At 42.8% G+C, this 27,874-nt stretch overlaps 1 protein-coding gene across 3 annotated transcripts; it reads left to right on the top strand.

Annotated features, from left to right (window-relative positions):
- Positions 1–479: 479 nt before the first annotated feature.
- CD38 (CD38 molecule) lies at positions 480–27,063 on the top strand. 3 transcript variants are annotated; one of them, XM_032444186.1, is made up of 10 exons: positions 489–701; positions 3,636–5,932; positions 9,134–10,003; positions 18,418–18,547; positions 19,031–19,166; positions 19,894–19,976; positions 21,631–21,707; positions 22,307–22,399; positions 23,680–23,766; positions 25,651–27,063. In XM_032444186.1, exons 3-10 carry the CDS (start codon positions 9,765–9,767, stop codon positions 25,730–25,732), a joined length of 927 nt encoding a protein of 308 aa, XP_032300077.1. In that variant the 5' UTR covers positions 489–701; positions 3,636–5,932; positions 9,134–9,764; the 3' UTR covers positions 25,733–27,063. The 3 variants fall into 3 exon arrangements, with proteins under 3 accessions (XP_032300078.1, XP_032300077.1, XP_015718173.1); XM_032444187.1 differs by lacking the exons at positions 23,680–23,766; positions 25,651–27,063 and adding an exon at positions 23,513–23,673 and having other exon boundaries at positions 480–701; XM_015862687.1 differs by lacking the exons at positions 489–701; positions 3,636–5,932 and having other exon boundaries at positions 8,432–10,003.
- The last annotated feature ends 811 nt before the right edge of the window (positions 27,064–27,874 follow it).

Raw genomic sequence — 27,874 nt, 5'->3', positions numbered from 1 at the left:
ACTATTAAACAGCCCCAAGCTGGATGCCAGCTCATGCAACCAGAAGATCCCTAACTACTAAGTCACAGCTTTGGTATATCTATAATTTTCTGGAAGTCTCTTCTATTACAGCTGTTCCATTCCATATAAGTTAAACATTTATTGATAAAATAATTACTTTCTTCACAACAGGATTTATCCTGAATTCATTAAATTTGTGCCCCCCAGTCTGCAGATCAGTGCTTTAAACACTAGATTCCTGAATGTTTTTTATTTAATCTTTGTCTAAGCCATTGCTTTCTGACATGGTTAAGTAGAAAAGTATATCATTAAAGGGGGAAGGTGATGCAGAAGAGTGAAGCAGCTTGTTTACTCATACTGTTCTGGAGCTACTTGTGTGCCCCCCTCTCCAGCTGTATGCTTGTATGCAGGGGAGCTGTTTGCACATTGCACCACCCCCATGCTATGGCTTTGCTTTGTTAAAATTGTGCTGCTTGGGCTGTGAAAGGCCAAACCATGAACTGAAAAATGCAAAAAAGTAGCACTGGTGACAGCAGGATGTTCTCCAGGCAGCAGAAAAGCTTAGGAAGAGCCTATAGAAGTGCCAAGCTTTCCGATTGAAGGACAAGGAGCAGACAGCCCAGCACCCAGGAGAGCTAGCAAGAAACCGGCTTGGAAATGGGAGGAAGAAAATCGGTCTCTTGCAATAAACAAAGGAAAAGGTCAGTCATCAGTGTGTGTTAGTCTGTCCTGCGCTGAATGGTAGGATTATGCTTTCACAACTTGATCTTCACCACAGTAAGAAGAAACACAGCCACACAAGCAGGAAAGGAACAAGGCTAGGAAGGGTTATTAAGGAACAGTGATTCCCAAGCATCCCTTTTCAGAATGTGAGCCTTAAATGCACTTCTCATCATGTTATTAATTTGTAAGGCAGTGAAAACTGTAGCCTGGTTTGAAACATTGAAGCTGCAGAACAGATGTTACCACTTCTGAGAAAGATCAGGGTGTGTTTGCGTTCTTGCCAGTCTGTCTCACAGGATATTTGATCCCACTGAATAAATCTCGCTGTCCATAAATGATGGCCTAGAAACAAGCAGCATAAAATCTAGTAGCTCCAGTGCCGCTTCATTGGAGTACAACACTAAGGGGAAATGCAGGCCACTAATTTAAGGATTTTAACCTCAGCGAGCCATGGAATTCGCTTTGAAACAATCACATATGGAAGATCAGAGCTTTTTTTTTTTTCCTAAGCAGTGTTTGGATGGAGTTTCCTTATTGAAAAGGTTTTTATTAAAAATTAACATGTTCATCCAGTAGTGGCTTTCTAAATGTCACCGAATCATTACTTAAGACTGCACATAAACTTCACAGGAAAACAGTAATAATTAATCCATAAAGCAATAAACCTTACCTATCCAGTATTCAGAAAGGGTTGGAAAGTTAGATTTACTAGTAGGGAAAAATTAGCACTTGCTGATCATAGAATCATATAATCATAGAATTACCCAGGTTGGAAAAGACCTTGAAGATCATCAAGCCCAACCACAGCCTAACCATAGTACCATAACCTGCCCTGATAAATTTCTCATCTATGCTGGAGTAAGAGTAAAGACATTTGGAAGCACAAGATAGGATGAGACAGAGCTCATCTTCTAGGGCTCAAAGGGAGCTGAAGATTCTGCAGACATTTCTGCTTTAACAAATCCCTAATGCAATTCATTTGGGCAAAAAGAAGAAGAGAAAAGAAAGGAATTGATCCAAACACGGCTATTCTGTGTGCTGTTCATCACAGCTTCCCTTCATCTCATCCTATTTCTTCATCTAAGAGGAAAGCTTTTCTTAAAATCTTTTTGGAATGGCTGATGGGTGTGTGTCAGAAACCTTGAGCTGAACAAATGGTGGGGCCAGAAGTCCCTTCTGGTACATGTTGGTGAATGATACCACGAGTTCTCAAACAATGGCAATTACTGAATATTTTCTTTCTGGAAGAGACACACTTTGTCTCCTTTATTTGTTCCATGGTGCTGATGCCTAACGGGCAAGACAGCTTTATTTTTGTAACATATTTAACTGTACGTGCATTTTTAGCAGTCAGTCATACTGGATGTGTCTATTTTAAAACCCGATGGCTAACATCACCTGCTCACTGGATCAGGCTTTGCTGGTGATGGCACACACATTACACAGCCACAGTCACTCCACTCACTGGCACCACATGCATACAGCAGGCCCTCAAACCTGTGGGCTGAGTCCAGCTGACTCCTCCCTTGTTCTACCTTTGGTTCTTCCCCCTAAAAACTCCAAAGTAAGTCCTGTGCAGCCACAAAACGATTCATCCCTGCATCCCCTGGGCAGCAGTACCCACAGCTCAAGGTGATTCAGAGTGCTTCTCCTGATGGCAACCATAATGGATAGCACACTGGGACAGCCCCGGGAGGGCCCGGCGAGGTGGTTGACCCTCCAGAGCCTTTGATCTATATTCATACCTGTCTTTGTGTCCCTGTGCTCTACTGTGCTTGTGCAGATGGGCCTCTGATGAGTTCACAGCCCCTGTGATAGGTCTGGAGGACATCACCTGGGTTTTATTTCCACTTCCCCACCTACCATTGTCTCCCTGAGCTGGTTTGTGGGAATACAGATTAGCTTTATCACATAATCTAAAATCCTGAGACTTGCTTCTAAGTTGCTCCCAGATATCCCTCTTGCACTTTCTTCCAACATTTAAGTTAAGCTCAATCAGGGATTCCCAGTTCATCCGAGCTGGAGTCTTGCCACAGTTCAGCTTCCTGCACATCAGGACACCCTTGAGTCAAGTAGCTCTTCCGTTTATTGTTTTCTATCTTCAGTGTCCCCTGGGTACACCCTCACCATATCTTTGGATAAGCCACAGTCATTAGGCCAGAAGTGTTTCTATCAAACTAAAAGAAGTGCATGTCCAGTTCTGTATCTTTTGGTGTTATTTTTCCTTCATGAGTCAGTTTTTCATTGCTTTCCTCAAAGTATTCCTTGCTGACCAACTGTCAGTTCTGATCAAAAAGCTCCTCACGCTGCTAACAGCTAGAAACTGGTCTCTGACTCAATTCATCCTTACTAAAACATAATGGCGAACCACTCCTCAGTTGCACCAGGTCACTGAATGCCAGTGCTGATGCATGGCACCAGAACATTCAACCCCAGGAGGAAGATTTGCCTGTGCCTATCTAAGTTTATTCCCAGTTGCAGATGTGACAGACGATGGACAGATGGACCAGGCTGTGCAGTCATGCAGGAATGAAATAGCTTTGTGCTGTTTGCCTTAAGACTTACTCCACCCTGCCCTTCTGTAGTGAGTATTTTTATCTGAGAAATGAGGTGGGAAGGAGAGAGAAACAAAGGGCCTGAATCTGTGTAAATACAGAAATGTTATTTTAGATGTTGCTCTGTCATGGGCTGCTGGGTTGGCTCTTTCACACTGCAGTTCAAAAACAGTGCATTCAATACAGTACAGCATTGTGCCCATGTGCCTCCTCGCATTTATTTACACTAAAAGCAGAAACCTGTGATAGATTTTGATATTATTCATTATTGATATCTCTTTTTCTCTTTTTTTAAATGTTTTGTTTTGTTTTGTTTTTTCATTTCCTTCCTTCTTCCCCTCCCTCAACTTCCTGCAGAAGTCGCAAGATGAGACGCACTACGTGCAGCCAAGAGTGCGTGTAGGGTGATGGAAAGGTCACTGGCGAAATAGGACAAAGCGGTGACATTTGGTCCTCCCACAGTCACAGTGCATGGAAATGCATAGGAAAAAAAGCCAGTGCATTCTGGTCAAGAGAGTAGAGTGCTTTACAGAGGAGAGATGGGCATTGTGCATGTCAGCATGCGCTGATCCAGCGTTTTCATTTCTTTTAAAGCCCTCAGCCGCATAGAAAACAAAGTGAATAAATTCCGGATGGAAAAACAGGCTGCTTAGCAGTGACGTGGATGAAAGAAACAAAAAGCTCCAGCAGCTTGTAGTGGGAAAACTGCAAACAATTGCTGGATGGTGCCTTTTTACAGGGCATTTTATCACACTCCAGGTGCCGCAGCTTGAGCCTTCAGTCAGGTGGGCTTGCTTATGCTTGAAGAACCCATGGTATGTATGATCTGTGTTTATAGAAGTGGAGGTAACTTTGCAGTTTCAAACCTACACACTGCATTAGTCCCAAAACATGTCATCAGTATGAAAGAATGTGCATACATCCCCAGTTCGATGCAGCTGATAAGAGTGATGGGACGCGGTATTTCTCCCACAATTGTTAACATGTACAGAAGCACATAACGCCGATGGGCCCTCTGCAGACCTCCTATCCTTCCTAGGAAATGTGCTCTTGTGGATTTAAAGAAATCATACCTTTACTTACAGCAAATGTAAGAACAAAATGGCCTATCCAAAACGTCTACGGAGTGCAAAGTTAGTTTTATCTGAGCTTTCTGCTCTGCTGCAAAATCTAATAGTGTTTCCATTGGAACTGAAATGTCCCCTGGGTGCTTAATTAACAAGTTCAGAAACGTCCATTAGCAACTCGGGTGATAATGAAGGCATTACTGATTTTTGCAGCTAATTATTTTCAGGGGCATCTCCTCACACAAGATTCAGTACCAATGGACAGCCCCACCCACTCACACAGTGACTGTTCACTTTGGAGGCCAACTACACAATGAATTTCTCCATGGATTTTCAGAAGAAATCTTGTAGATTTGAAAAGCTGCAAGTGTTCGAAAGTTGAAAATGAACATAAATGCACGAATGCTTATATAAATGCGGCAGTCAGTTTTTCATCTCTATCAGCAACTGTTTAGGTGATCTACTTAGACACAGCTCAGGTGCAAGTAATCACCATCCAAAGAAGAGAGATGGTTAATGCAATGGAACAGAGTTAGAGGACAAATGCATCAAACTCTTCCACCCTTGAGAAGCAATATAACACATGTCCAAAGACATGTGTTTTTTTCTTACTGTGTAGATAGAGTGAAGAGTTACGCTGTCCTGTTCAGAGGAGATAAACCCTCACTACAGTCTGATATTTGAACTTTAACATGTGAAAATGCATTTTCTCTTCAGAAGAAATTTTAAAGAATTTCCAGTGGAAGCAAATGCAGTCAGAGTAGAAATTAGTATCAAATAACAACCCAAAGAAGATGATTACAATGGCCTGAACAAGGCAGCTGGGTAATGGCAACCAGCTGAGAAAAAGAGATCTGGGAGAAATGAGTGCTGATGTTCAAACTGCCTCACCCAGTAAGTGAAAGGGTAAGTCAGCCTGTGCTCCTGGTAGAGGTATGGCTCTATCAGAAGGCACAGCAGAGATGGTTCTGGGTGCTGAGATGTCTTATTGCAGATGCTTTGTTCACAGTGGTGTGTGCAGGGCTGGATGACGTGCTGCTCTTCTCAGCTATCACTTTGTTCTACTGCTGTTCTACTTTTCTCAGCCCATTTCTCGTTTTCACTGTTCATCTCAGCTTTCTCTAAATGTTATGACAGCGATTACCCTGTGAAACCAGGAAGTTATGAAAAGTCATTGCTATTTTAATGAAAGGAAAGGAATAATTTCTTTGATTATTTTAAAAGCCTTTGCTCTTTTCAGTTCAAATTCCCTTATTCTGAAGTTCTGCTGAGCCCTGACAGCTAGCAATTACAGGTGTCCACAGTCATTAGTGGCACTATGCCTACTGTGCTATCATCATAATCCAGAGCATTACGTTAAAATGATTCTTCATGATTCCTAACCTGACTCTGTAGCCTTTGAAGCAGCCTGTTTCCTCCCATACAGAGAACATCAGTGCTAATATAACTAAGTTTAATCCCATTAAAAGCAGTGGTGCTATTTCTACTAGAGCACACTTACATGAGAAACAGAAGATTGTGAGGAACGACCAGGATACAGTCAAATTCCGTCAAACTTTTTACCCAATGAAGAAACACTTTCTAGAGGTGAGTTTTAACCCAGGGCACTGAAAAGATGTGCAATATATTCTCATTCATATTTGTGGGTTAGTGTTATTTGGTCCTACCTGCTGCCAGATAATACTTTCTTTTCTTTTTCTCAGCCAGGACTATCTGTGCTTGTAGTAAGAAGCTAAATAATAAGTGAAAGTCCTGAATGGTCAGTTGTTGGGGATGGCTGGGGGTGGTTTGTTGTGCCTTGCTGGGTCAAAAATGTGATCCATCGGGGAGCAGTGGAAACCATCTGCTTTTTATCTTATGATGTGCTTAGCAGTACTAATACAGGCTAGTGAATTATATATCATATAATTGCATTCTTACAGAAGCCTCCTGCTGCAATACACAGTATCAAAACAGAGGCTGGCACTTATGTGTTTGAAGCATGTCTGTCTTCCGATCTTTTATTCCCACTTTCTGATCTGCCCAGGGACTCGGTGTAAGCTGACAGAAGAGTGGACACACCTTGCTTAGAACAGTATTAATTTAGCCTTGTCTTGGAAATTCACATAGCTTTAAGGGGTCTTAATACTGGAGTTTTATCAGACATAACACTACTTTAAAAAGGTCAATTTCCAATGGCATACGTACCAGTCTGAGAAGAATGCAGAGCCACGAGCACTTCACTGCAGTGACAGTTACTATTTTACTTATGCCTGCCCTGGAAACCCTCTTGTGCCAGAACATTTGCAAGGAGTGAGTTCATTCTCACATTCACACTGGGAAAGAAAGAACCATTTTCTGAAGTGCTGGCCTTCCTGCCACCCTCTCATCTCTGCTCAGTGCTGTTACTCAGGCATTTACTTATCTGTTCCATTCCTTATACAGCTTGAGAAGTTATAAACCAACAGCAAAGACAGCTTCCAGAGCAGCTCAGCCTGCATTCACCTCATTTATTTATTCTTAATAAATTGAAACCAAACCAGAAAAGAAGGAAAAGTTTTCTCATAATGGGTTATTGATTAACAACTCTCTTAAAAAGTTCTAAACTTTAACTATTCCAATTGTGCCACTCAAAAAGAAACTGATTTCAGACTTCCTGAAGGTGGGTATCTTCATTACCTACAACAAGCTGCACTTTTATTGTGTAAACTGTTTAGGGCAACAAGTTCTGCTTTTCCAATGTGACATTTCCTTAGTTAGTAAAACTGAACAGCAGCAAGTTGAAAACACACGCAAATAAGCATTTTGGGCAAAATAAAACCTGTTGAATCACAGAATGGCCCAGGTTGGAAGAGACCTCAAGGATCATGAAGCTCCAACCCCCCTACCCAATGCAGGGCTGCCATCCTCCACCTTCAATACTAGATCAGGCTGCTCAGCGGCCCATCCAACCTGGCCTTGAACACCTCCAGGGATGGGGTATCCACAACCTCTCTGGGCAGCCTGTGCCAGTGCCTCACCACTTTCATATTAAAGAACTCCCCCCTAATATCTGACCTAGATCTTCCCCCCTTCAACTTAACACCATTTCCCTTTGTTCTGCTATTATCTACCCTTTCAGAGTTATTTATAGGTTCCCTTTAGGTACTGAAAGGCTACAATTAGGTCACCCTGCAACCTTCTTTTCTCCAGGCTGAACAAGCCCAGCTCCCTCAGTCTGTCTTCATAGAGAAGGTGCTCCAGCCCTCTGATCACCTTTGTGGCTCTCCTCTGGACCTTCTCCAACAGCTTTTCGTCTTTCTTGTGCTGGGGGCCCAGACCTGAACACAGAGTAGAGAGGGATAATCACCTTCCTGCCCCTGCTGGCCACCTCTCTTCTGATGGAGCCCAGGATACCATTTGCTTTCTGAGCTGTAAGAGCACACTGCTGACTCATGTTAAGTTTTTCATCTACCAGGACCCCCAGATCCTTCTCTGCAGGGCTGCTCTCAAGGACTGCTCCTTCCAGTCTGTATATATGCCTGGGATTCCTCTGGCCCAAGTGCAGAACCTTGCGCTTTGCTGTGCTGAACTTCATTAGATTCACCCAGGGCCACTTTTCAGGTCTGTTGAGGTCCCTCTGAATGGCATCCCTTCCTTCCACTGTGTCAGCCACACCACCCAGACTTCTTTTCATCCGTTGAAGCCAGTTCTTCTTTTACATTTACCAAAGGAGGTACACTCGCTTTGGCCTGTCTCTTCTGGCCAGTGTACCTGTAGAAACCTGTAGAAACAGTCTTCATACTGTTTTTCACATTCCTTGCCAAGTTCAGTTCTGTATGTGCCTTGGCTTTCCTGACCCCAGGAATGACTGCCAAGTCCAGACTGCATCCCTGTCATTCTTCCCAGGTGACATGCCCTTATTTCCAGAGCTTGTATGTAGCTTTCTTTGCCCTCGATTTGCCCAGCAGGTACTTGCTGAGCCATGCCTGTTTCCTGCTCCCTCTTCCCACTTTCTTTTTCAGAGGGACAGAGAGCTCTTGTGCTCTCAGAAAGGCATCCATAAAGAGTACCCAGCTTTCCTCAGTATCTTTAAGGACAGCATTCCAAGAGATTGTGGCCAATTCTTTGAACAGCCTGCAGCTGACTCTCCTGAAGCTCAGGGTCCTGACTTTGCTTTTTGCCAGGCCCGCATTCCTTGAGATGAGGAACTCTAGGAGGGCATGGTCACTACAGCCCAGTGCCTCCAACCTTAATGCTTTTAATGATCTCACCTGTAATGGCAAGCAGCAGGTCCACCAGCGCTTCACCTCTGATCAGTCTGTCCAATACCTGAACCAGAAAATTATCATCAATGGATAACCTCTTGTGTATAATAATTTATTAAACAATCACAAAGTTCAGATGCAAATACCTGTATTATCAGTAAAGTAAACAAGGAACGAGTAAAGAACAGTAATGTGGGACTGCTAAAGCAAAATCCACAAGCTTATTGAAAAGATTTAGAGGAAGAACTTCCTTTGTGAGCTCACTGGTGTTTGGGAAGGAACCCCTGCACTCATTCTGTAACTTGTACTGTGGGTGCAGTCATAGATCACATTTCTCAGGTCTTTAGAACCCACAGGAGATGTGTCGGGAACTCCCTTCCTCACACTGAACCTTTCTCACACCAAACCCATTGAAGATAGATGCTTTGTGAATATTAACGACTTATAGTTAATACTATGGGGACATACAAATGCTTTGTCTGTTTTCAGTTGGTCTTTGTCTATTTTTAGTTTATTTCAGTCAATTTTGATGTTTCATTTTCACTTTGGTTTCTGACTTAAGGCAGCAGAATCGTCCTGTTTATTGAAGGAACCTCCCTCCTGCAGGGCCGTACCTTGGGTTATTTCACACCACCTCACATCCCTCAATGTGCAGAGATTATTCTTCTGGGGAATTCCCTTGACAATCATTCTGTAGCCATATGTAGGGGTCAGAATATTTCCTGTTTTCTTAATTTCTCAAGGGATGATAAACCAAGCCTGCCTTTGTTGATGACCCCACTTATATTTTTATGACTGCTGTAATGTTAACGGATAACTGGTAAAATGGGATTCGGTTCCTGCCATTTAGGAACAAACTAACATCGAGAAACCGGATTGTGGCCGTCCTAACTCGGGTTTCACTCACTCGCGGGTGGCCGCAATTGGAATCTTAATTTAAACAAAACTTCGGGGAGTTTCCTTCTGTGACTGACTTTCGGACATTCACACCCGTAAGGCAAAAGTTCAGAACTGCGACCCGGAGAAACAAACCCACAAGCAGAAGGCGCAGCAGACAGAACAGCGACTCTCTGAGCGACGCAGCGGGGCCATCCGGGGGCTGTGGGCCACCTGGGCTCTCTGGAGCCCGGCAGCCAGAAGGGGAGGCGCTGGACCGCAGCTCGGAGCCCGCTGTCCCCGCCGCCCCCCTCGCTATGCCCTCGCAGCGCGGCTCGGAGCGGAGGAGGCAGCGCTGCGTGCTGCTGGCCGGCATCGCCTTCCTGCTGATCGCCCTTGTCCTGGCCGCAGTGCTGGCCTCCATGCTCACAGGGAGCAAAGAAGAGAAGAGCCCGGAGCTGCTGAGGTGGCAGGGCAGGGGGACGACCAGGAACCTGCGGGAGATTGTCCTTGGGAGATGCTACAGCTACCTTGCCGAGGGGCACGTGGAGCTGGGGTGAGTATTGGCCTCGTGTTGAGGGTAGCACGGTCTCACCTATGCTGCGTGCTGGGGGCTGGGAGGTAGCGAGGTCCTGAAAACTCAGGCAGTGTCTGCACCATGGGGATGCCAGGTTGGGCACTGGGAGAGGTTCTGCACCATGGAACGTGCTTCTTGGGCTGCTGGAGTTCAAGGAGCGTTCAGACAAAGCTCTCAGACACCGAGATTGGATTTTGGGCAGTCATGTGTGAAGCCTGGAGCTGGTGGTCCCTGTTCAATCTCCATTGAATCTATGTGGTTCTGTAGTTCCAATTGTCTGTGCCCAAGTGGGGTTTTTAAGGATCCTGTGATCAGAGGAACGTGAATGTTGGTAACTCTGGGTTGAGGGCCACCTGTAAGTACCTATTGCAACTACTGGGCAGACAGCTAAAGCCAGAACTGGATCCTCACAGCTTGGAGTAAGGAGAGGTGACAACAGTTCACCAAATCCTGTCTTGCCAATAGTCCTAAAGTGTTTAACTCTGCATTCTCGTAACCAAAACTAAACAGGAAGAGGAGGTGGTTTGGCCTGGATTTATAGAATGGACAGAGATGTTGGGAAATGCAGTGGAGTTATTGGAACCAGCCATTTTCAGCTTGTGGGAAAGACTTCTTCCTTCATGATGGGATGGTGAGCAGTGCTGGCATGGCATCCCTGGGTACAGCCTACAGCCAGCGCCCTGCTCAGTGCATTGGGGCACTGGGTGCTGTCAGACTGTGCAGCTCACAGAAAGGTTCCCCAGATCCCTGTCAGAAATTAGGGCTGAGAGCTGATTTTCTGCTTTCTGTCCCCACAAGGAAAGGCAGAGTACAAAGTATGGAGAGCCACATGTTCTCTGCAGGTAATGGGGACACTGAGCCCCTCAGGATGGCTGGGAGAGGGACACAATCCAATCATCAACCCATCACTACTGAGCCCAGTAAATCACATCCCTGTGGCATCAGCCATCCTGCTGTGTGTCCTCAGTAAGCTCCAGTGGGCATTTCCACTGCTGTGAGCCTTCTGACATAACCATCCTGCTCTTTGTCTGCGAAAAAGACATTTGCAACCTCTCATTTTCATAATATTGAGCCAATGAAATCAAAGCTTTTGTTTGGGTTCCATCTTCTCTTGGACAGTTCAAATAAGCTGATTTGCAGCATTAGAATGGAAATGAGCAGGTGGAAGATCATGGCCAGAGTGCACAGGTTTAATGTGTACTATACATTAAGTATAAACACCTGAGTAAACACCTGAGTGCTCACAGTGTACATGAGGGAGCTTCTCTATTTATAAAGCTCCTGAAGCTTTTACAGCATCACATACAGGTTTCTAAGTGCACATCAATTGATTAAAGAAAATGGACTCAGGTTTAACTCAGAAATTGTTGTTAATGTGTTTTTGTTCTCAATATGGTTACTAGGAATCATTTGTTTATTCTTTTTTATCACAAACTCATGATCATAAGTTTTCTAACAGGAGTGTTTTTCCAAGGTGTAATCTTTTGTGCTATGCTTAATCCAGCAATGCTTAATAGCTCGAACAACTTGTCTGTTGTAGGGTTATTTTAAACATTATTCTACTTTTAATAAAGAAACTGTGAAATCTACCTAAGAGAGCAGCAAAAAGGACGAATATTAACATGCACCTGCAATGTTGAGGAGTTTACTGAACAGAGAAGTAAAACTCAGGAGCCTCCTTCTTTGGGAATCTGACCTTAGATTCCCCGTTTCTGGTCCTACTGTGATAGGTGTAGGTTGTAATGTAAGTAACTGCTCTTATCACTGACACTTTCTGATAATAAAGCCAGTGCCTTTAGGACACATCAGAGAGCCCTCCATCTTTCATCCTGTGCTCTTTCATCATTAACGTAGGCCTTGGATCTTCCATTGCCTGGGATCTTTGGTGTACTTCATCAAAGAAAGGGAGTAGGAGCATTGAACTGAAACTCAGGCATTCCTGAGAGCTGATCAAGCTGCGTCCTGCACTCAGTGAGGTCTTTTGTTGCTGCTACTACTGTGGGAACCTCACTGCCTTGCTTAAAAATCTGATGTTTTCCTCATCAGTTCATCCATAGTCTGTTGGAGTCTTTTTTAATCTGTTGCTTACATGTAATTTTTTCAAAGCTCTGCTTCTAGTAAACTTGTGTGTTTTCTCATGCTTTTACTTTTTTATATATAAACCAGAGCCACTGAAATCTCTTGTCTTTTCTATTCAAAACATGCCCCCAAATCCAGCACCACTGAGGCTCCTGGAAGGACTGCTTCTGTCTGTTGCAGAGTTTCATTGAGCACCTCACGTGCAATCAGATTTTATCACATGTAGTTGCATCTTCAAAACCAACCAAAAGCTCAGGTGCTGTATTGCAGTTTCTCTAGTCTTACTTTCTTTGGCATTAACAAAAGATGCACGTTTTACTTTCGCTGATCTTGCTGAGTTCCCGTACTCATCCACCTCGGCTATTGGTATGCTTTGTAGCTTTGTCTGAGTAACAGCCAGAGGCGGTTTTGACCACAGGAAGGAATTTGACCTCAAATTGCTCCGTTTTCCTTTTCCCAGTTACACGGGCTCCCTCTTCTGGCTAACGCAACACTTGCTATCCTCGAGTTTTCATGCAGATACTAACAAAAGAAGCATGAAACCTGTTGCTGTGAAGTTAATGGCTTTGATTTGCCTCTGATTTGGGTTTTGGTACAATTAACAATTAGTGACCTTGTGAAGGAGAGGGAAGAAAGGTCACGGTTTCAGAAACAAAAGTAATGCTTCATTTTCAGCCTGGAAATGAACTCATCTGACATTTGCAGCTCAACAGACTCGTTATTAGCAGATAGTCGCTATTCCCCCGCAGATGTGCAGTTGCTTTCTGATTCACTCAAGCCAAGTCAAGTCTCCAAGGCCCTACTGCTTCAACACGGCCAAGAGACAAACCAGATCTTTTTTTATCTAAACTTTGAGAGAACAACAGGGATATAGGCAAGGAGCCACCTTGGTAACTCATGTGGCTGTGCAGGCCCAGCCATCACTGTGTGTCAGCATGGCAGTGCAAAATGGTGGAGGTGCAAAGTGTTTTACATGCAATGCTGCATGGACATATACCGTAGAGGCTGACAGCATCTCTGTGGCTTTTTCCTTTCATTCTCTCCCCTGCTAACTTTTCCCCTTGCTATTATCTAAGTGCTAAAAGCACTCCTTAAATCAGCTTTGTCTGATTTCTCTTTCTTTCTTTTTTTTTTTTTCCTCACGTTTGGAGGTATCTCAGAGCCTTCATAAAGTGCCTTCTGCCACTTGATGGCAGTGTTCGCCCGGCCTTAGCTCCTCGCTCTCAGTTGCAGGGGTCCAACAGCAGCTGCCAGGGCTGCGACTTGCTGAACCACCAAAGAAGTAACACGGCAAGGCTGGGAGAAGGGAATGGGCAGCAAGAGCAGGTGCAAAAAGATTTAGGGAAGAAAGCATGGAGCAGAAAGATTCTTGGTTACAGAGGGATTCCCCTCAACACAGCATACTTGGCGTAATATTTGAGCACGTAGACTGAGTTACTTGTAAGTTCACTGAGAAATAAATTGAAGATGAACATATAAACAGCACCACTGTCTCTGGCTACTGCAAGAGGCAGATAACTGCATAGCCCTCTGTAGGGAATCTGCTGTAGCAGGGGGGTTGGACTCAATCTCTGGAGGTCCACTGCAACTGCTACAGTTCTGTGAGTCTGTGATAAACCGGTAGGTAGGCAAAGGTAGGTCTGTTAGGTGCAGAACTGGTGCTGCATCCTTTAGTTCTGTCGGCATGGAGCCTCCAGGCATTTAAGTCTCAGGTGCCTCAGACTTGAAGCACAGTGTGAATGCTTCTCTTTTGGATAAGGAGCTTTGTTATAACCACAGAACTTCTCACTCACTTTTTAGTTTCTAAGTGCACAGGTGTATACTTGCATTATTATTTCGGCTGGCAGTGGTAGCAAATGAGAAGGGTGCTGGGGTGAGTGCCTGCACAAGGCAGCACCAACCCTGATGAAAGCCAGCATGACTTGCCAGCTGAGGCCAGAGCCTCCCACACCAGCATCAGAGTCTGTTTGCCCCATGAGGCTTAGTCCCTGTAAAGTCTTTCAAATCTCTGAGTAAAAACCTCAAGGTGACACATCTTAAGGCAATACTGCTCTTTGTAAGGTGTTTTTTAGCTTCCACTGTCAGCCCAGTGATGAACTTTAAACTACTTTTTGGTGCAGCTGAAGTCACCAGGGACTAAACTCATCCCTGATATTATACCAATTCAATCAATGCCAATTGGGAATGAATGTGCTCTGTCATGTCCAGTTAAAAAAGAAAAAGAAAAAAAGAAGAAAATAACACTACACAAAATTAATAGTGATTTCCCAGGTATCTCAATGCCATTGTATTCCTTTAAGGGTGAAGATGCTCTTTCAAGGTTAGCCAGATGAATGTACTGATATGCAAGAAACAATGATGCAGAAGCTGTCTGTTTTTATAATATGTACATTAAAGTTTGGCTTAAAGGATAGCAGCTAATGGAAATGTTCTTGGCCCCGCATTCCTTTTCATAAATTTATATGATGTTCATAAAAAAGGTAAATGGATAGAAACACTCAAATTCACTGGATAATGCAACCTCCACTCAAACGTAGGGATAAAAGTGCAGGACACGCTTTGTCATATGCATAACATTCTTATTTCAGAAGGAAGTGGGGTGTTGATGGTGTGTATTTGTATCTCAGTTCTTGTTTCTTGCTGTGCTCAGTCCAGGACACAGAGCCTCAGTTCTGCAATCCCTGTGTTCCAGAGAACAGACTGCAGCTTCAGTTCCTGATCTTACAGCAGGTTCCAGTGTTCCTGCTGAGCTTGTTAAGTGTTATTTTGAATTAAGCAACGTTTCCCAAACTATATTCATTAAAAATATGCATTTGAAAAAGCACCCAAACACATAAAATATCTGTGCACTTATTTTATCTGTCAGTGAACTTGGCTTAAATATTTCATATTCTTCAGTGGAATAAAAGGCCTTAAATATTTCAGTGTAAACAAAGTTAGCCTTGAGGGAACAGACTCATTATTGCAAAAATAAATGCATATGATGTTTGCTTGACGCAGAATTAATATGCAATCCAAACCACACAAAACCAACCACGGGCATTGCTGTGTTCCTGTAGGTGCTCTGAGAGGGAAAGCGGAGGCTGTGAGTGTTCACCTCAAGCAGCCCAGGACATGCAGAGAGTAAAACTGTAGCACAGTGGAAAAGCCAACACTGCTTTTCCAACCAGCATCAGGAGAGCTGCTCTCCTCTGTGTTGAGAGCAGCCCTCAGAGAATTCTTTATTCTCAGATGCTTTTTGACAAGGGAGGTGTTCACCTTTCAATCAGAAGGTGCTCTTGCTAGAACTGTTAGCGTACCAAGTGCCAGCAGACTTTCCTTGTTATCTTCAGGAGAACCTGAGCTTCAGCACACCTCTGCCCTTACCTTTGCTGAATGTAAGTACTACACAGCAGGCAAATGTTTTCTTTCTTTTATTTCTAGTGTATATGTCAATAGCGAGGCTGTAAAGAATTCAGTCTGTCCCAGAGCTGGGATTCACAAATCCTAAAACTTTCTCACTGCAGTTGTGTATCAGCCAAAACAATAACTCTCTTTGGCTCTTAAGATGTGAGGCGAAACCTGTGTTTCCTACCAGAGAAACAGCCTCCCAGAGCACACCGATGAGTTATTCTTATGTAAAAAATGACATGTTGATAGGAGAGGGTAGTGAAATATTCTTTAGCTTTTGTAGATTTGTTTGTTTTTACTGTGAAGATCTGTGCTTAAGCTTCTAAATAATGCTGGAATCGAAAGGTCCATCTTTATGCCTTATCATTCTTCTGTGTGGAACAAATAAAAGTCCCACACTCATTACCAGCTGTAGAAGATCTCCCCTTGTTTGAAGGCTAAGCCCTACCTCTTCTGTGACATTAAACATGGCTTTGCTCAGAGCTGTCAGGACTGTGGCTGAACACTGCTTTTCCAGATACTTCCCTGTGAGGTACCAGAGTTAAAGTAATGAAGATCTCTCTGGGATGCTTACAGAGTTTGCAGCCAGAGACAAGCTCTTTGAGAACAGAACATAATATGCCAAGTTAAGTTCTGCTTTAACTTGTTCTCTGGAGCAACCAGCTCTGTGGGTCTGTAGAGGCCCAAGAGATGCTAGTTTCTGTGCTTTGTGAAACATGTGAATGCTCCCTCACATGACCCTACTACAGCAAAGCAATCTGTACATTGTGCTGATAAAACTTGGGGGCAGAGAAGCAGCTGGCTGTAACACAAGAGATGTTCTTAAATCTTTGGGGTAGCCAACTGTGGAATGAGAATGGCTGTAGCCTTGCAGGAAGGACAAGGAGTATGTTACAATACACAAGCTGTAATCATGCTGCCAAATATGAGTAAGAATACACGTTAGTTAGTTTGAACCAAATAACCAGTATCAAATAAGATGACAACTTAGGTTTGCCACTGCATAAGTAAAGGCAGGGTGGAAGGTAGGCCAGGACAATTTGCTGTGGATTGCCCAATCCTTTCTGCTATGACACAAGCGTGGGCCCTGCAGCATGTCTGGTAGGGGTATTCCTGCTGCTCCGTGGGGCTGCCAGGTACCTGCAGTGCTTCTGGACACATCTCAACAACACCAGACCTTCTCTGCCTGTGATGTTTCTTCTCCATCAGGCTTAGGAATGAGGAATGGGTGTTCATGTCCAGACACATCCCAGAACAGTGAGGAAATGGCTGGGAACTGAGAAGTGGTTCTGGGTCCCACTGTCATGACACGGCTTTCTGTAATACAAACAGATCATTGTGTGTGTTTCTCTTTACCTTTCTGATGCTCAAATAGCAACTGGATCAAATTAAGCAGCAGGAATTATAGAATTGCCGAATCAAAGAATGGAAGGGAATGGGACCTTAAAGATCATCCAGTTCAAACCCCCTGCCATGGTCAGGTTTGCTACCCACTAGGAATGTCACAGAGCTGTAAAGTGTTCTGAAATCCTCAATGAACTACTGCCAATTTCACTTAATCCCTTTAGAATCCCTCTTGTTAAGACTAATCAAATTCCACCTCATGCCTGTTACCTGAGTACCCACAGGTAAGGAAGCCTGCCGCTCTGTGTGTGTCACATACTAACTGATCCCTGAAGTTGCTCTGAAGGCATTGGTGTCTTCACCAAAGACAAAGGCTGTTCTTCAGACAGCTCCTTCAGGCAGTGGGAACACCCCAGGAGGGGATTACAAATAGTGGAGAAATAGTGGATGAGTCAGAATTAGCCAAAGCAGCTCCTTTAGGCACACAGACATGGGGTAATTAATGCAGCTTTTTGAATTTACAGAAAGAAAGGGAAGAGAAAGCTGCAGAAACATTGCATGGCTGTCAGTGAATGGGGCAGGCATCCAAAATGGGCCTGAAATGAGTCGGCAGGTATTAATTGGGAATCATCATAATGCAACATTTTTGTTATTTCTTCAAGTATGAGAAATCAGATGTCCTGAGCAGACTCACACCCTAGGTGCTGCAATGTCATGGAGCATGGCACTATGTCAGTGCACAGAGATCATTTCTTGTCAGCACCATGCAGCAGTTTCCTGTTAGTGTGGAATAAGCAGAACCCATCCTGGGTATGCTTTATTTCCCAGGCTGATGAAGCAACAAGCTGAGAGTGAATGTAGTCTGAGGTGTGTCCTGACATCCACTGGTTCCCCTTATATATATGCAGTGTGATTCCTCTGACTCACACCAGTGAGTGCAAAAGGGCCAGTACTGGAAAAAAATCCCCTGGATGATTCAGATCTCTTTGCTTGTACAAGTCCGCTATGGCTTCAAAAAAGCACTTAGCTGCAAGCAAGCCCTTAACTGCAAACAACATCAGGTCCAAAATATCCAGACCTTTGCTTTTGTTTTAGGAAAAAATGTAGATACTGTTCAGTAGACTCAAGGAATCATAGAATAATAGAATTATAGAATGGCCTGGGTTAAAAGGGACCTCAAAGATAATCTGGTTTCAACCCCCCTGACATGGGCAGGGTTGCTAACCACCAGACCAGGCTGCTCAGAGCCACATCCAGCCTGGCCTTGAATGCCTTCAGGGATGGGGCATCCACAACCTCCCTGTTGACCCAGGAGTGCAGGTAGACTCTGGGCATAGTTTTGGCTCATATGAGAGATGTTTCAGAACTGCTCGTTCCTCAGTTTATACTTGATTTGCTGAAGATACTCTGCTTTTTTTAATGCGTAATGTATGTTGATGCTTGAACACAGAACTCTTTAAAAATTTATCCATAATATTTGAATGTAACAGAAGGAAATCCTTTCAGAATCATAAATATTAATAATTATTAAATATATTTAATAATAAATATAAATTAATGATGCTTCAATCTTTTGGCAGAGACAGGGATTGCCTTAAAATATGGGAATCGTTGAAAGCAGCATTCATTCACAAGAATCCCTGTAATTCTACAACAGAAGATTATCAGCCTTTAATGGAGTTAGCAAGTCATCCAGTACCCTGCAACAAGGTAACAGCAGGATGCGTCGTGGGCTGTGCAAGGGGGATTGCTGGGGAGCAATGCATCTGTACAGTGCTCTGAGCAGTGGATCTTTTTCATAGTAACTGTTGATGTCTATAGAAGGACTGTTTTGCCAGGATGTCTGATATTTTTTGCCAGGGTCATCCTGGTTAAGCTGCAGAGATGTCCCTGTTCCCTAGGCTTGCAGCTCTCGGTAAGGAATATGCAGTCCTGCTGTCAAAGGAATGATGCTTCCAAAAAGCTGCTTTCCCATCTGCAGTTGAAAAGCATACTACAGACTGTATAAATATGCTATGTGAAACAGTAACAATTTTTCTTTCAGAATGCTTTGCAGGCTGAGCACATCCATTTCTGTGAAAAATAATCACCCCAAAAATTGGGAAATGGGAGCAAAAACTTTCTGTTTTTCTCCAGGAAAAATTCCTTACCAGCTCGAGTATTATTTATTGTGTATTTTACCTTATTTCACAGTCACTGTTTTGGAGCAGGACGTATGATCTCGTTCATCTTTATTCGAAATCCAATCGTCAATTCCTTACCTTGGAGGACACGTTCCTGGGTTATATGCTTGATGGGCTTTCATGGTGTGGAGACCCCTCAGCTCCAGGTAACAAGTCCTAACTTTTGCAAACCAAATATGCATACTTGAATTTCAGATTATTTTCTTTTATATATATAGACATAAATACTGTCCATTTTCACATATTTTTCTTTTAAAACCACAATCATTTTTTCTGCTCCCATATTACAGAAGACTGAAAATAATGTAATTTAAAAAGCACATTTTTTTTGCTACCAGGAAGACATTAAGTGTTTCTGGGACTAATGATCACTTCTAGCCCTCATTCTCTATGTCATTTGGTACCTTTCTTTAACTCCCGGGGGACAAACTGCAAAACAAAAAAGAGCCCTGGTCATAGGCCAGGCAAAGTGAGGGAGAAATATGAAGGGACCTGGGGTTATGCTGCCCACACAGTTCCTGGGTTGATGTGTAAGATTTGCAAGTTCTAAACTGGGCTGGAATCACTGGATATATAAGGCAAAATTTGATTTTTCAATACAGTCAGAAAGTGTTTGTCACAAACCAACCTGGCTCTGCGTATTGAGAAATACATGTTTTCTGTACTGGGTTTTCTGAGAATTATTTGCATATGGGGCCGCCAGCTGCCTCAATGAGACATGTGAGTAAAGAGGAAGACCTTTGAACACATGCAAATTCTCTTTCCTCCTAGAACCCCCTCATGTAGCCAACTTGTTTTGATAGGGAACAAATCTGTATTAACATTTTAACAATATTCGCTCTAGTCTTATTCTATAAATACGTTTCTTCTCAGGAATCAACTACGAATCTTGTCCAAAATGGAGTGAATGTGAGGGCAGTTCTGTCTCTGTATTCTGGAAAATGGCATCCAAGATGGTAAGATCTAGAATAAATTTCCTCTCATCTGAGAATGTTAAAAGGCATAAAGTTCCTGACACTGTCAAAGATCTAAGTTTCCAGGTTGGAAAGTTCACAGAAGTTTTAGCTTTAGGTGCCAGCAAGTATGAGTATAGAAATCTTCTATCATACTTTATATAATGGGACCAGAACCGTCAGCAGAGTTGGGCATTTTTACTGTGGGCAGAGACTACATGCCAGAGTCTAGGACAACACTTGGCTTTACAAATAAGGCTTACGGTAATAATTATAATAAAAGCCTTAATTAAATCACAGACTGAAATTACAAAATTATAGAAACTTAGAACTTGTTGATGTTGAGAGCATCTCCCAAACTACCACAGCAAGGGGCTCAGAGTCCCTTTGCTCCTTCCCAACATACTCCTGAAGAGGATGTTCTCCCACAGTGTTACCTTCCAGGGTTTCTATGATGTGCCCACCTGTATGCGTGTCCCAGCTCTGATCAGATGAATGAGACATTGCTAGACTGAGTTAAGCACTTGGCCTGATGTTTTGGAATCAGCACTTTGCAGAATGCTCATTTAACATATCTGACAGAAAAAAAAAAAAAAATAAATATATATATATATATATATACACACTCTCCTTTATCAGTTTAATTTTATGTGTCTCAGAAAACTTTAGTCTTGATGTGACTATTAATGGATGACTTTCTAGGTGCAGAACAAGCATTAATGTGTTTGTAATATCTCACGCATGTAAGAAGAAATCTTCTCACCATAATGCCTTGTGTGCAAAATAGCGTCCATAAATTTTTCTAGCTCAAAGCACCTTTGATGTACAGTTCTGGGGTCAAGGAGGCATATACCACCATACAGAGTGAGGCTTGCTGAACTACAAGCTTTTTACTCCAAGTAGATTTAAGATCTGCTAAAACAGACACATACTGTGTAAGAAAGTTCTACATAATTAAACTATTCTGAAACTTCACATCTCTCAAGATGGTTTTGAGACACACTGTTTATAAGTAAGAGGACTTGGTGAATTTGATAAGTACAGTCATCTGTATTAAGCTTTTCAAAATCGTTTATCCTACCTTTGGGTTATGTATCTGGAGTACTGTGATTGTATGTATTTATATTTCAATGGCCTTGAAATATTTGGACACAAGTTTAGAGAACAATAGAACGATTACACGATCCAGTAATCAGAATTTGTGATGAGTTTTTCTAAGATCACTGGAGAGAAAAATTCCAAGCCACAAAAGTACACTGAGTGTGAGTCACGAGGTAGCGAGTATTCCATGATTTCATGCCCTTAAACTTGCAGTAGTTCTGTTGTGGCGCATCCTCACTACTGGAGTTCAGGCAGCCTGAGGATTACTCTAAGTTACTGAGAAAGCAGGCAGCCCCATTGGACAGCTATAGCTGCTGGGGCTCTGGAATGTTGCATCCCCTTTTATAAACTGAAAGCAGTGACAGCAAGGTGATGCAGCATTACATCAGTACTGCTGTAAGAGTTTGGAAGCTTTTGTTTGCATGGACATATGTAGAAACCAGGGGCCAGGTTCTCTACTTGTGTAAATCAGTTGGGATGACTTCTAAGAAATTAGAGAACTCTCTAGAGACGTGGCATGCAGTAACAGATTATCATGTCCATTTGTTTTGGTCAGTTTGCAGAAGCAGCATGCGGTGTGGTTCATGTGATGCTCAATGGATCAATAGAAGCGGGAGCTTTCAGAAGCAGCAGGTACACCCAGCATTCGTGTTTCTGTTGGACACGCGTGTCTGTCAGCAGGTTCTTGTCAATGAGTTCTGGTGCAGAATGAATTTTGGTGAATTTGTGTGGGAATCTAAACCACTGGCTGCTGTAGAGTCGATGCACTTTACTCCTACTATACAGTGACTCTAACTGAAGTCCTTTTCAGTGCATATAGGTAGATCTTTAGTATGATATTACTGCACAAAGTAGCTTTATTACGTTTAATCTAGGTTTGCACACCATGTTATAGGAATTACATGCATCTAACTGCTTGTGGAGCTTTTTAGACTGTGCTAGCTCATGTTACTTGGCAGTAGTCTCGTATAGTCATATTGTCTCATATGAGTCTGTTCTGGTCAGGAGAATAGCCATGTTCATTTCCCTTGCACCAAACAAAACTCATCAACAAAACTAGCAGGAGAGCAAGTACTGCAGATGGACAAAGTTGAGTTTGCTTCTATCTGCACAGTTTCAGAAGTTCTCATGTAAGTGAAATAAGAATGGAGAGAAAATCTTTTTCTACCAAGAATGTTTGCATTAGTAGAATTCTTACATTACTAAGAGTGTTTCATGTCCCATTCTTACAGTATTTTTGGAAGTGTTGAGGTCTTTAACTTAAATCCAGATAAAGTTTCTGAATTACGTATTTGGCTTATGCATGACATCGGTGGACCCCAAAGGTAAACCATTCTGTTACAAAACAACTGTCTAACACTAACCACTGTACTAAACCTGCTCTGAAAACCTGCTCTGCATTCTCTCAACTAGCTACTTACTTTATTGGAAAGAATAGCTTTTTTACGGTTGTTTTTATTAGTCTTTTCGTCGTTACAGCTTGTCACTCATAGCTAAGACACAGTGATGATACTTTCCTTGCTTTCCAGAGATAGTGTGACAGCGTCATTTCAAACACTGAAAAAGGTTGCCTAGAAAGGTTGTGGAGTCTCCATCCATGGACATATTGAAAACCTAGCTGGGTCCTGGGCAGCCTGCTCTAATTGACTTTTGTTGGACTAGGTGATCTCAAATTGTCCCTTCCAACTTAAACTATTCTGTGATTCTGACATTTTTAGTAATAAATCTGCAGTTTAAATGCTTATTGTGGAATTACTGTTATCAGAACAGTGACCTCAAATCACGTCTGAGCCTTTCTGAGTGACCTTTTTCATTCTGTTCAGATCCCTTGCAGACTTTTTGCATTTCAAGCACTGAGCATGAAGTTCAATGCCTTTGACCCTTATCTTCAGAGGTGATTCTGTGATTCACGTGTGCGTTGCTGTGGTTTCTCCTGTTCCTAAGGGCCCCACATGTCAGAGGCAGCAGCTTTGACACATTGAATCAGTAAGGAGGCCACAGTGTGTCTCAGGTACTAGCATGGACCCCGGAGAGACCTTTGCTCAGACAGCAACAATATCAGTCGCAGTGTCAGCTCCGGTGTTGCAACCCTTCCCCTAGCATAAGCACCTGCACTCAGGAGTTTTTATTTGCCATACAAGCTGATGTATCTATAATAGGCTCCCAGTTGTGTGCCTATCAGCTTGTTAGCATGCCAGACATTGCGGTGACCCTCTGCATAGTGGCTTGCTGAAGGAAAGGGCATAGGCTAATCTGTGCATTAATTTCCCTGTATGTGCTGCTCAGTCCTTTCTACCATGATTTCCCAGCATCAGAAAAATCATCACATTCCTCTTTCTCAGCAGCTGCCACAACCTGGTGCCCTGCCAGCCTTCTTGACACATCTTCCTCCTGTCCCAAGTTCACAAGTGTTTCCACTTTATTTTCTGTTTCAACAGAAAAGGAGGGAGCTAAGAACATGTATCGCTTTTGTCTTCTGGTTGTATTTCATGTTGGATCAGTAATAATATCGTTGTTGTGGACAAAGAAAAGCTGGCTGTTTTCTGCTAATGACATGTGTTAGGACACACAAAGATCACAAGTAACAAAAGACTTTTATCTCCAGCGATTCCTGCTCAGGCCATTCCATAATGAAGTTAAGAAGCATCTTAGAAAAACGAAATGTTAAGATCACCTGTGAAGACAATTACAGGTAATTCTCAGTGATGTCTACTTGCTAACATAGCACTGATATCCTGTCCTCCTCCCTGCTTGACACTGTCTCCTGGTTTACAGGAAATTGAGCAGATTGCCCTCTGATTTCCATCACATCTCTTTGAAGTGGCTGTGTGCTTCTCTCAGCCTGCCACTTGTGCTCTTTACCTTGTTCTCCAGGATGTTACTGCTGCTGGCCTTGCTCAGTTGCCTTCAATGCAAAGGAGCAATGCAGTCTCCTGCAACAGATTTTCATGTTATCAGTCTTTTACTTACAATAGTAAACTGTCCTTCCAGCTTTGTGAAGATAATACACTGTGTTAAGCATAGTCCTTATTTCCTTCAATGTAATTCGAGGTGTTTTTTTTTTCCATCCAGTTGCTTTATCAGCAAGTGAGACATAAGACACGATAGATATTATTAATTACTATAAGTCCCAGTTGTCAGGTGAGTCCAGAAAACAGAATAACCCAAGTTCTGACTTGACTGAAATCTCTGCCTGCCTGCTGAGAAGTTACGAAAGCTTGAGAGCCATTGTCCCTCTGTGTCAATTCAGAGATCTTTAAAAAGATGAATAATGTCCTCTAGTGAGCTTAAATAAGTGGCTAGAGTTCAGTTTTACTCATAAAGCTCAATAATCATATCTTATCTGCCAAGAACAGATTTTCAAAGCAAATAACTCATACTTTGATAGGAACATTTCCTAAGTAAACATTTCTACAAACCACTGAGTTCATGACATTGGTTTTAAGTAAGGGAAAGGTTGCCTGCAGAGGAGACATTTGCCTTGCAAATACCCTATGAGGCACTAGGATTTTACTCATGAAAGCAGAGCAATATATCCCTGTTTAGATATTGCTGAACCTGGTAATGAGTGCTCTGCACATTGTGAAAAAAACATTACTGGTGTGGTGCATGAATGTATCGAATTAGGATGCTCACATACTCTCTTTCTCTTTGGAGTACAGTAGTCTTTAACCAGTACTTCAAGACTTGTAAGCTGTGTGAACTATTCTAGCCTATGCTGAAATAAGCTAAGGGGAAAGGAAGGAAGGGGAAATATTTAATAATTTAGATTCCCTTTGGCTCAGCACAAGAAAAAATCTTCAAAACTTCATGAAGAATGTGTTGGCACTCTAATTACTGTGACTCACAGTTCATATCTTAAGATAGAATAAGAAGCAGGGCTTTTTATCAGCACTCAACTAAGCATCCATAAGCAACTATTTAGAACAACTCAAACACTTTAAAGTTATTATTTTGGATACAGAGCAATATTAAAATATTTAATTTATGTGTTCAGTAAAACTCTTTAGGATGGACTGGACTGAAGTCATGGCAGACAGAACTGTGTGGATCCTTACTGGCTCAGCATCTGGCATTCAGTGACATATAGCAATTGATGCTGGTCGTTATCTCTTGCTGTTGTGGTTTTCTTTAAGTGTTTTCCACAGGTAGTTCAAAAAAGGGGATGTACTTGTGCCAAATCCTACACTAGGATTTTAGCAGCAGCTGTAGAGGATGGCAGTAGGGGCTGCCAGTAGATAAGCAAGATGGTGCACTCACAGCATGGCAGCAACTCTGTGGTCAGTGAAAAGTATCTTCTTTTCATAATTGCTCTTGCTGTCACAGCATAGCTGACATGTGGAGTGTTCACACTCTGCTTTACTTCCTAGACATTCATTTTTGTCTCCAGCTGCTATAAACGCTAAAGATATGTCTGCAGCATTATGCAAGAAAAGTTATCTTAAGAAAAGACCTCTACTTGATAAGCACAGATGTAACGTACACTTTGACTTTCACATTGCATTTAATATCTGTGTGGTTGCTCTGCTGTACTTCCACGTGGCTACTAAATATTTGTTTTTGTGTCTTATTCCAGGCCAGTCCAGCTCCTTCAATGTGCACACAATCCTGACCACCCAGACTGCAGTTTTTGCACCAGCAGCACAGAAGCTCCTTGAAACAGAGTGCTCCACGCTATATAAGACTTTATTTGTGCTCAAAACTGAAAAGGACATGGCTACGTAGCTTACTGTGATAAATAGCACCATGGTTGTACACAGCCAATAACCCAGAATTCTTGCCGTGATACTAACAGCCAAGTGGCAGGAGGTGGTATTTTAGCTGCAATTCCTGTACACAAGCAAACAAGCATGCTGTTTCAGAAGGTCCAAAGGCATGTTCAATAATTGAGGATAAAAGATTTGTTCTGGTTTGTTCCTCCATACGTAGCTACTGTTGTTCATAGAGCATCAGCGCAGGGGCTGCCTTGGGCATGCACAAAGAAAGTTGCCAGTGGAGACAGCTTGCTATGATCTGTGTGCTGCTTCAGAAGGGCTGGAAGGGAAATTCCCTGAGCAGGGAATATTGCCCATTGGCATATGTTATAGACACCCATGTTTTATACAGAGTAGAGGAGTCTGTGAGGAAGACCTGGGGTTTCTCCCCCTGTAGCTGTATCTGAAGGTTGGATGTTTTGTTTATTGGGCAGTACCTTTGAGTCAGGCAGAGCCAGGCAAGGCCCTGACCCTTTCTCTCACGGACTGTGGCACCTCTGAGCAGGCAAAGCAAGTATTGGAAGAAGTAGAGCACTTCTTACCTCCTAGTGAGTAAGCTGGTTAGGAAATGGCAGAGCTAAGCAAAGAAGAGACCAGAAACTGCTCAAAGCATTGCCAGCATCTGTAAGAATGCATTTAGTGGGTAGCTTGGAAGAGAAAATAACAAGACTGACTCAAGCATTCCTGTTAAAATCCTTCTGGAATCATAGTTGTAGCTCGGATAGCATTTTATTAATATAGCAATAAGTGTAAGCCTTCCAGCTTTCAGGCCAGATCTTGGCCATCCACTGGCATCGAGACAAACATCCAGAGGCTGCTGCAGTGGGAGCCTCTCCTGACCCCAGCTGTGGAGGAGAGGTGATGCCTTGCTGTGTGTGACTCCCAAGCAGCACACAGAAGGTTGTAGTGCCATGCATTTTAGTAACCGTGCAAGCTGGTACAACTTCAGGCATCTCTAGATGGACCTTTGCTCTGTAATATGGGGTTTTGTACTGGGTGTAGGTTGGCCGCACCCAAGACTTCACCTATAATGTTTACATGAATTACATGGGTTTTTTTTATATGTGTAGTCTGTAATGTAACGATTAGCTGCATTGTCTCAGATGCATATTAATGTTTTTAAATAGGCTATTTCTGAATGTAAGCCAATAATTTGTCTTCATGCTCACTTTTGTACTTTTTCTGGTGTAATAATAAAATGTTGGCTGTCCAATCAAGGTCTCTAACAAAATTGATGATGGCAAACACTGCTCATTCAGCTTCACATTCTAGTGCAAGTGGCCCCCCACATCTATCTTAATGCCATTTGTCCCCTTCTGGGCATGACCAAAGAATGGAAGAGATCAAGCTGGTAGAAAAGTATGATGTGCCACAAGGAGGGGTGTTCAGCAAATAGCTTGGGAACATTCTAGTTTGATCAAGTTGCATTAAAGTGCTCACAGCACAGATCTGCTAGATGTATTCTCAGATAGCGAAAATATAGTCGTATGACTATCAGCTGGGTAATAGCAGCCAGAAACACAGTGGAAAAATAACTTGGAAATGTGCTTAAAATACGAAACTCCACATATAATCACCCAGGAAAGCAGAGACAGGCCACAGGGCATACCCTCAGCAGGCTCCTCAGGCTGCACCCTTTCTCCCTCCTCTGTCATGCACAGAGAAGTTACTGTCTCCGTAGGTGGCAGAAAGTGAAACATCCTGTCTTTATCTTGAACACAGATATCCAGATAGGTATGCTGTTCTCAGCCGTATTAGCTAAGAAAGATTACTGTTCTTATCAGGGGTTGTGTAATAAATCTTCAAACAGCAAACCTGCGCTTTTGAAAAATGCAGTGTATGCTCAGTGCAGGCAGCTGTGCTTGTGTGAGTGACCGCTGTGTGACACAGGTCATTGGCATTAGCATTGTCCCAGCAAAAAGCCTTGCAGGTGTGCAAAATAACACACTAGCACAGAAACCTAAGTGAGAAATTAACGATGTATTTTGTTCCACTGCCTGGAAGAAAAGTTTCTTCATGTATTTTGAAATGTGTCCAGTTTTGAAA

Source organism: Coturnix japonica, chromosome 4 (genome assembly GCF_001577835.2).
Source record: "Coturnix japonica isolate 7356 chromosome 4, Coturnix japonica 2.1, whole genome shotgun sequence".
Classification (NCBI taxonomy): domain Eukaryota; kingdom Metazoa; phylum Chordata; class Aves; order Galliformes; family Phasianidae; genus Coturnix; species Coturnix japonica.
Note: the sequence above shows the minus strand (reverse complement) of the source record. Positions and strands in the feature narration are given on the sequence as shown.

Excerpts from the sequence above, each read along its gene's own strand:
- CD38 (XM_032444186.1), top strand. The coding sequence starts at position 9,765 with ATGCCCTCGCAGCGCGGCTCGGAGCGGAGGAGGCAGCGCTGCGTGCTG. Across the intron at positions 10,004-18,417 it reads GAGGGGCACGTGGAGCTGGG|AGACAGGGATTGCCTTAAAA; the intron begins GTGAGTATTGGC and ends ATCTTTTGGCAG. Across the intron at positions 21,708-22,306 it reads GGAGCTTTCAGAAGCAGCAG|TATTTTTGGAAGTGTTGAGG; the intron begins GTACACCCAGCA and ends CCATTCTTACAG.